At 29.9% G+C, this 10,000-nt stretch overlaps 2 protein-coding genes across 3 annotated transcripts in view; one reads left to right on the top strand and one right to left on the bottom strand.

Moving 5' to 3' along the window:
- Positions 1–3,237, top strand: part of LOC124426802 (synaptic vesicle glycoprotein 2C-like) — an 8,000-nt gene extending 4,763 nt beyond the window's left edge. Inside the window, exons 4-10 of one of the 2 annotated variants that reach the window (XM_046968935.1) lie at positions 1–92; positions 218–339; positions 462–700; positions 793–974; positions 1,050–1,363; positions 1,515–1,802; positions 1,910–3,237. The exon at positions 1–92 is cut by the window's left edge and continues 71 nt beyond it. In XM_046968935.1, the coding sequence (XP_046824891.1) occupies positions 1–92; positions 218–339; positions 462–700; positions 793–974; positions 1,050–1,363; positions 1,515–1,802; positions 1,910–1,953 (1,281 nt within the window). In that variant the 3' untranslated portion in view covers positions 1,954–3,237. Of the gene's footprint in view, positions 93–217; positions 340–461; positions 701–792; positions 975–1,049; positions 1,364–1,514 lie in introns of both variants that reach the window. The other variant, XM_046968934.1, reaches the window with a different exon arrangement.
- A 5,959-nt stretch (positions 3,238–9,196) lies between these two features.
- LOC124426915 overlaps positions 9,197–10,000 on the bottom strand; it is a 41,751-nt gene continuing 40,947 nt past the window's right edge. Inside the window, exon 5 of the mRNA XM_046969174.1 lies at positions 9,197–10,000. This exon is cut by the window's right edge and continues 874 nt beyond it. The gene's annotated coding sequence lies outside the window, so the exon portion shown is untranslated.

The raw sequence follows: 10,000 nt of genomic DNA, 5'->3' as shown, positions 1-10,000 counted from the left end.
ACCTTTATGATTGATAGCATTTTTTCAATTACCTCGAGTTTCTCTCAAAGCTTCAACAGTTTACTGATCTTTCGTGCAATTAATGGTTTCACGTTAGTACTTGTATTTATAAAAAAAAAAAAAAAAAAAAAAAAAAAAAAAAAAAAAAAAAAACAGGAAAAATTAAATAAAATTGAGACTTGACTATTGACAATCGTTAAATTATTGATCGTTACAGAATCGGTGCTCCTGGATCATTGATCTACACTTATCTCGGTGAATTTCAATCGGAAAAGTATAGATCTAAGAGCATCTGTTACGTTGGCTTCTTCTGGACTCTCGCTTGGCTCATATTACCTGGTAATCAATTTGGTTCTTTTTTTTTGTTCTTTTCTTTTTTCTTTTTTTCTCACTCAATTTTCGACTCTTTCCATCGCAATAAAGTTTAATTAATCGTGATTATTTTTTTTATGTATTAACAGGTCTCGCCTGGATAATAATACCACTTTCGATTTCCATCGAGTTCAACGGTATCTCTTACAATTCTTGGAGACTTTTATTAGCATCGATCGGCTTACCAACATTTTTCATAGCTCTTGTTACTTTAACTTATCCGGAAAGTCCAAAATTTTTGCTTTCACGTGGCAAGACCGAAGAAGCATTGAGAATTTTAAAAAAAATTTATGCCATCAATACCGGTAAAAGAGAGGAGAATTATCCGGTATGAAAGAACGATCGATTCAAAAAGATTTCTATTAATCCAATGAATGAATTAGATTAACGATAACGTACTTTATTTATATATTTATACAGGTGAAAACTCTTTTGTCTGAAAGTACAATGATCACAAGAAAAGAAGGATCTTCTTTATCAGTATTTGGATTGTTTACAATCTTATTGAAAAACATTTGGTCTCAAATTCGATCAATCTCCTCGTTTCCACTTTTAAAATATGCCATACTCTGTTGGACGATATATTTCACTAATATGTTTGGGTTAGTTTATTGATAATGGGATTGCGTAATCCCATCGAATAGAAATATTCAAAAATTTCTAAATAATTCTTTCAGATATTACGGATTGGGTCTCTGGCTTCCTGAGCTCTTCAATCGTTTTGAGATATATCAAAAATTACATCCAAACGTAACGATAACCGTTTGCGAATTGATAAGAAAAACAGATATATTAAATCATTCGAACATTAAATCAACAACGTTAAATGAATCTGTAATTCTTCATCCATTGATGAACGCAACAGAGAAATGTATTAGTACAATGGATAAAAAGGTTTTTACTAATGCATTAACGATCAATGCCGTTTGTTTATTGGGAAATATAGCATCTGGTTACTTCGCAGATCGGGTTGGTCGTCGAACAATACCAGGTGAATGAAATTTAATTATTAGAAATTGATTGAGATATTACAAAAATTTATATAAAAAAAAATAACGACGACATTGTCGTGTATCACAGTAATTATTGATTAATAATTATTTTCTTCTATCTCTTTTTTTTTGTTTTCCTTTCTTTCTCAGTAACTACTATGTTGATAGCTGGTGTCTTTGGGTTCGCAACTTACTTCGTCAAATCTTCCTTACAAATTCTCGTAGTGACCTGTCTGTTTTCACTGACAATAGCCACGGCAAATTTTGTAATAGGAAGTGTTGTGGTCGATATCTTTCCAACGCACGTAGGAGCGATAGCTATCTGCATGATGACATGCTTTGGTAGGATCGGTGCCATCGCAAGTAATTTGGCCTTTGGTATGCTTCTCGATATCAGTTGCGAGGTGCCAATTTTCTTAGTGGGCAGCATCGTTATTGGTAAGCAATATCGATTATCGACGATCCAAATAAGGATCACTTTGATATGCATGAATATAATTATACGAGACAATTCAATCAATTTCTTTTTCATTCTTGTTTTTCAGCCGGAGGCATCCTAGGATTGTTGTTACCAAAAAGAAATAGCTGAGAATAATTTCTGATAAGCGACGAGTTCAAAAGTATTCGTCTACTTTTTTGTTTCCTTTTTTCTTATCATTTTTTTTTCTTTTTTTTTTTTTTTTTTTTTTTTTTTATTGTTCTTTTATCAATACCAATTTCCTACTCGGGAATGCTAATCTCGTCGTTTAAATCTATTAGTATGTTTCGATGAGAAATAATGAATTGTGGTTCGCGTGATCCCTTAATATAATTTTATTTATTGAAAGTAGACTTTATATAGCATGGAAAGTATATGAATAATGTAATTAGAACGGTAATTTTTAATTTCTCCTAAAAGAAAACGGAATATCTATGTTAAGAATGTTAATTGTAATCGTTCATTTTATCGACGATCATTAGAGATCGTTACATTATCGACTGATCGTTACCGACCGCTTTTCTTACCGACGTGTTTTCATTCTTCACTTTTCACACGAATATCTTGACTTTTTAAAGTGCTGCCATCTCTTGTTAAATAACATTATTCTTTTGAAAAATTTTTAAAGAGCAACGATACTCGATAGATAAATCGAGTTTATAGAACTTTGCTATCTAACGTAAAATATTCGCGACGATCTAAGAAAAGAATAATGTTATACAATACGAGATGAATTCTTTCTTCTTCTTCCCCTCCCCACCTCCTCTCTCTAAGCGTGACTCTTTTTTTTTTAGTTTCAAATTCAATCGATATTTAAATTAATATGGGTTTTTTTTTTTTTCTTTTTTTTTTTTAAACATGAAAACACACCGAATATATGATAATAAAACAAGAAAACTTACTTTGAGCGTTCAGAATTTTCTATCCACACCGACTCGTCGTATCGTGGCAAAACAACACTTGACACCTGTATTATTGGTATATGTTAAACGTGATCGGTTGGTTAATAACGTATCTACGAAGGAGAAGTACAAATTTGTAATTTCATTTATTATTATTACGTGTTTCTTTTTCTTTTTTTTTCTTTTTTTTTCTTCTTCTTCTTCTTCTTCTTCTTCTCGTAAAAATGAAATATGAGAGGATTTCCATGATCTTCGATACAACAAAAACGATCGTCTTAGCTTTGACGCGCGTTTTTCTCTCGTGTTTGGAATTGAATACAATAATATTATATTGAAAATAATATTGTGAGTTTCTCGGGAGGTATTCTAATAATATCGTTATTTCGTTATGCTACAGCGCTCTTATATTCGATATTCGTTTTTATTATTCGTTAACTATTATTATTATCATTCATCATTATCATCATCATTATCTTCATCATCATCACCATCATTATCATTATCATCATCACGATCATCATCACCATCATCAACAACATCATTATCATAATCATCATCAGCATCGTCATCACCAGCATCATCAGCATATCATTATCATTATCATCAACATTATCATCATGATCATCATCATCATCATCATCATCATCATCATCATCATCATTTTTATCATTATAATCGTCGTTTTCGTTTTATTGACATATAATTATATAATATATACAGATACATGCTATCAATATTGAGCAATATTAAATTGACGATTTCATTAGTAATAAGTAATCATTAATCATGATTAATAAATGAAATATTTCTATTATAATCATCAATCATTCAATCAATTAAATATTGCCCAACGCTGCATGCTAAATAAATAAATAAATATATATATATATATGTATTTATTTATTTATTTATTTATTTACTTATTTATTTATTTATTTATAGCATATGAGAATGTTCGCGCGTGCACGCGTACATACTTTTGTATACTTATATGTGCATATATATATATATATATATATATATATATATATATATATATACACACATACACACAATATGTACAAGTAATCTCGCTTTTCATTTTCTTTTTATTATTTCCCTTTATTCCTTGTGCACTCGGACATTTTGCAAGGATCGTATTGGTGTAATAAAGCGTGTAAAGTTTTATTGCGCGCGATTTGAAAACCGAAGGAACGCTGTGTACCAAATCCGAAAAGGTTTGGCATTTCTTTTTTTTTTTTTTTTTTTTGTTTTTTTTTTAAATGAAGAACCACAAAGAAAAAAGAACAAAAAAGAAAAGAAACAGAAAAAAAATGAAAGCAAAAAAAAAAAAAGAAAAAAAAAGAAAATAAAAGTAAAGAAATAAGAAGGACGCAATGACAATGCGTCACAAATCGTCGGGATGATGATAATTGTATCGAATCGTCTCGCTCGCGAAAAAAAAAAAAAAAAGAAAGAGAAAAAACAAACAAAGAAACGAAAAGACGAAAAAAGAAAAAAGAAAGAAAAAAGAACCGAAGAAAACTTCATTTCAAACATTTCTAACCCACGTGAAATAAATTTTGTTTCATCGACGAATGCAAGATCGCTCGGCGTGCAATGACTAGAAAAGTGTTTGTATGCATGTATATATGTGTCTGTATGTGTGTTTGTGTGTGTGTGTGTGTGTTCATGTGTATTATATACGTGCGTGTAGACTTGTAAAAGACGATGTATGAAAAATTTTCTTTTCAAACGGAGCAAAACGATCCCAATTCTTTCCTTTTTATTTTTGAAATATCAGGAACGAAAATCGCAGCCGTCTTAAGTCATCCCGTTAAGGCACTTAGAAAACTTTGTTCCCATCGCTGGAACTCGGTTTTTCCTTTTGTTTTTCGTTTCTTTACATAACAATAACACAATAATATTAATATTAATATTAATAATAATAATAATAATAATAATAATAAAAATAATAATAATAATAATAACTAATAATAATTAATAATAATAATAATAATTAATTAATTAATAATTAATTAATTAATAATAATAATAATAATAATAATAAAAAAATATTAATAGTGGACGAAACTTGGGTATGTTCTTCGAAATTATCGTGTAATTTCCATCACGTTGTTCTTTAAAAAATATATATATATAATTTTTATATATATATATATATATATATATATATATATAATAACAATAATAAATAAATAAATGTCAAGTGTGTGTGTGGGGTGGAATCGGGGGGGGGGGTGTGGCAGGGGAGAAGAAAAGATGGTACGAGATCTGATCTTCGATGTTATTCAGAAAAAAAAGCTACGAATTCTTGCTGATTAATAATGAGATTTACAAATACATAAATACATTCGTTACTTTGGAGACATTACGAATGAATACACATTTAAGCTTCCTTTTTTTTTTTTTTTTTTTTCGTTGGATGGTTCGAAGAACGATCGATCGATCAATTGGAATACGACGCGTTCGTTGCGAATCGCGTCACGAAGAGAGATCTATTAAAAATAAAATGTGTGTATATATATATATATATTTATATATATACACACCCACACACATATGTACACAGACACACACTTAATTTTCAAAAGATATTGGTTGGTTTTTGCGAATACCATACATGTGTACGTACATATGTATAGACGTATTTGAACATGATTTACATATATATATATATATATATATATATGTATATCGCTATAAATAATCTTAATAATAAAAAGGATAGCTGCTTTTTTTCTTTTCTTGTGAAGCATCGACACGCGTCTCGACATGCTGATCGAACTCTCGATTTATTTATTTATTTAATTATTTATTTAATTATTTATTTATTTATTCAGTTTTTTTTTTTTTTTTCATTCTTTCTTTCTTTCTTTAACAGGTTCGTAAAAATTGGACGATGATTATATTATCTTCGGCTTCTCTAATCACTAATTATAAATTTAATGGTGAACGGCTATAAAAAGGCACTATGTTTCACAGACGCTGGACTCCGTGTGCAGAGAAACTCGTCTATTCAATTAAGCCGACTAATAGTCTCTCGCCAACGAGGAACTTTCGTATTGCATATTTTTTTCAATACCGTGATTTTTCCCTCTTTCTTTCTTTTTATACTTTTTTCTTCTTTTCTTTCCTTTTCTTTTCATTTCTTTTCTATCTTTTCCATCAATGAACGATTAATAACGACGACGATCGTATTTAGATATTTCTCTTTGTTGATCTTAATATTAGTAAAACTGATTTTTAAAAGAAAGAAAGAAAAAGAGAGATAGAGAGAGAGAGATAGAGAGAGAGAGAGAGAGAGAGAGATAGAGAGAGAGAGAGAGAGAGAGAGAAAGAGAGATAGAGAGAATGAGAGATAGAAAAGTTTTCAAAACACTTTTACTCTTCATTTAAGAAAAAGATTTGGCATTGATCCAAAAGAATGAAGACTGGAACGAATTATCTCTCTCTCTCTCACACTCTTTCTCTCTCTCTCTCTCCTCTCTCTCTCTCTCTCTCTCTCTCTCTCTCTTTCTCTTTCTCTTTCTCTCTCATTCTCTTTCCTATTCTAGATCCTTCATAAACATATATACGTAAAAGCAAATAAATATTAATTCTGTCAAATAATGGAAATTTCAAATTTTCAAATTTGAATTTTCAAATTTGAATTTTTAAATTTGAATTTTCGAATTTGAATTTTCAAATTTGAATTTTCAAATTTTCAAATTTGAATCGTCAAATTTGAATTTTCAAACTTTCATACCAAATTGATTGATAATTTAAAAAAAATAGAACGACAAAATGTTCACAATCTTTTTCTCCCTTTCTCTTTCTTTTTCTTTCTCGAATAATAAATTTGAAATATTCTCGTAGCCATAATTACTCCTCGTCATTTCAATGACGATATTTACGTCCTGTAGAATCTTCCTACGATTAATTTTAATACAGCTTCTCTCTCTCTCTCTCTCTATCTATCTATCTCTCTTTCTCTCTCTCGTTTCAACCCCCTCCACGTTCCCTCGCCATTTACTCTCTTCACTACTTTTTCTCATTACAAAACCGAAGAAGAGCGGATGCTCGTTCACATTCATCCGGAATTCGTGCGTTGATCGCGTTTTCTAGGCACAAAGAGGCATAAATTTTCGCGATATCGGTAATAGATGCATACATGCATGCATGCACGCATGCATGCACGTGCCAATGACGACGACGACGACGACGACAATAATAACAACAACAACAACAAGTCGTTCTTCCTTTTCTTTTTTTTTTTTTTTTTCTTATCCTCTTTTTCTATAAATAACGCTGATCCTCGAGTAACGCGTAATTAGAAACTATATTTACAAACAAGGAAAGCAGCCATCGTTGTTTAATTGTAATATAAGAAAAATTATTATTGTGACTCGCGCGTAAATTTTTTCTTTTTTTTTTTTCTTTTTTTTTTTTCATTCTTCCTTCCTTCCTTCCTTCCTTCCTTCCTTCCTTCCTTTTTTTCCTTTTTTCATTTTACACACCTCCCTTTTACAGTTCTTTACCTTTACCTTTTTCCTTTTAATCATCTTTCTCTTTCATCATTATTCTCTCATCGAATCTCGAATCGTTAAGAAACACAATGTTTTTTTTTTTTCGTTGTTATACGAATTCGTATACTCGAACTTTCTGACGCCCCTCCCTACCTATCCACCCATCCACCCCCAATCCCTTTCTATCTACCAATTTCTTTTCTTTTTTAGCTCGATCCAAATAGGAATTTTATTTCGGAAGACGATCGATAAAATATATATATATATATATATATATATATATATATATATATATATATATATATATATATGGCGAAGTGAGAAAAAGCTTTTCTTCTTCTTCTTCTTCTCCTTTTTTTTCGTCTATTTCTTTCCTTTCTCGCTTGTAATTCATCGCTGATGAAATCTTCTCATATCGCTATAATTAAAGAGTCGATGATCGACTTCCGTGTCTGTTTTATCTCGCGGCAAGAGAGACTAGAGTCGCGTAGCGTTATCACCGTCCTGGAGAACGAGTTCTCGCATGTACATAACTATACACATAGAACGCGCGTCGATGACGATGCTCGGTGGATGATGATCTATGCACGTATGGATGTATGTATGTATGTATATATGTATGTATATATTTATATATGTATGTATGTATGTATGTTTGTATTTATGTAAGTACGTATGTATTTATGTATGTTTGTATGCATGTATGTATATGTGGCTAATACAATTCGAGCGATTTATTGTTTATTTTGTCTTCTTTTTCTTTTTTTCTTTCTCTTTTTCTTTTTTTTCTTTTCTTTTGGGCGTGCTTTTTCTTTCCAATTTCTTTTTTCTTTTATATATATATATATATATATATATATATATATATATATATATATATAACTTTATTATTGTGAGTACGAAATTTATATTATCAAAATATGGCTGTCGATCCACCGCGTTGTTATATTGTTATTATTACTATTATTATTATTATTATTATTACTATTACTATTATTATTATTATTATTATTATTATTATTATTATTATTATTATTATTTAATTATTTACTATTATTTATTATTTATTATTTTTGTTATTGTTATTATTCTTATTCTTATTATTATTACTCTTATTATTATTTTTATTATTCTTATTATTATTATTCTTATTATTATTATTATTAATATTATTATTATTCTTATTATTATTCTTATTCTTATTATTATAATTATTATTATTATTATTATTATTATTCTTATTATTATTATTATTATTATTATTATTATTATTATTATTATTATTATTATTACTATCATTATTACTGTTTCTAATTTTTTTTTTGTATTGTATGTAATTGTTACTGGCAATTAAATGGCGATTGAAAACCATATTTCATTTCATAGAACGAGAGAGGCAATCAAAGACAATGGCGAAACAGTCGAAGAATAAAGAACACACAGAAAAAAAAAAGAAAAAAAAAAAAAAGAAAAAAAAAAGAAGAAAATTTCTAATCGAATCTCAAACCCCACCGAGCAGTATCATAGACATGCACTTTTTTTTTTACTAAAACACAAACGAAACAATAATAACGTTCGGTAATGAAGGATCGCCGGTGCGACCGTTTCTTACGTATTTATAAAAAAAAGAGAAAAAAAAGAAAAGAAAAGAAAAGAAAAGAGAAGGAAAAAAAATAAAAAAAAAAAGAAAACAAAAAAATAAAATAAGAGCTTGGAACGAATTAACGCGCGCGATATTTATTTATTTGTCACACGCTCTCTCTCTCTCTCTATTTATCCTTTCTTCTCTCCTAAAAGTACGATATACGATTTCGAAGCTGTCTGTCCTATGAGCTTATTATAGGTACTAATCCTGTACATACATACATCTACACACACACACACACGCACACACACACACACAACATACGCATTACGCATTACGCATTTCGCTATATTCGGTTTTGTTTATTTTTTTGTTTTGTGTTTTTTTTGTGATTTTTTTTTGTTTGTTTGTTTGTTTATTTGTTTGTTTGTTTGTTTGTTTGTTTATTAAATGTTTTCTCTTCATTCTCTACGCAAGATTACATCTAATAGGTCGACACATACATAACGCGACACTAAGAGAGAACGTCTGTCGCTCTCTCTCTCTCTCGCTCTCTCTCTCTCTCTCTCTCTCTCTCTCTCTGTCTCTTTGTTTTTGTCCCTGTCCCTGTCCCTGTTTCTCTGTCTATCCATTTAAATTGTGTGCACGTGTGTCCTCGGAATAGGCCCAAAAAAAACAAAAAAAAAGAAAAAAAAGAAGAACAGAAAAAAAAATAAAAAATAAAAAAAAAAAGAAAAGAAAAATTACGAATAAAAGAAAAAAAAAAAAGAAACAAAATAGTAGTACAATTTGAATATCTTGCAAAAAAGAATGACGTTTTCTTGTTAATCTTGGAGCGTTCATCGGTTCATCCTATGGGGGGGAGGGGATTATTTTTTTCGTTGATTTTTTGCTTTTCTTACGATAGTAAGGAAGAAGACACAAGGATCGCAGTAAAGAAAAACGATGCGGTGAACTCTTATCACAGTACATAAGTATTACTGTAGTACGAAACTCTCTCTCTCGTTCTCTCTCTCTCTCTCTCTCTCTCTCTCTCTCTCTCTCTCTCTCTCTCTCAAACCGAACAGACATGTTTCCTTTGTATAAAAACTCGAGTATCAGGAGACGCAATGTTTTGCACCACCTTTAACTCTTTCCTACGGATGGTTTGCATGCGCAGCACC

The sequence above is a fragment of the Vespa crabro genome, chromosome 9, assembly GCF_910589235.1.
Source record: "Vespa crabro chromosome 9, iyVesCrab1.2, whole genome shotgun sequence".
NCBI classification, from domain to species: Eukaryota; Metazoa; Arthropoda; class Insecta; order Hymenoptera; family Vespidae; genus Vespa; species Vespa crabro.
Note: the sequence above shows the minus strand (reverse complement) of the source record. Positions and strands in the feature narration are given on the sequence as shown.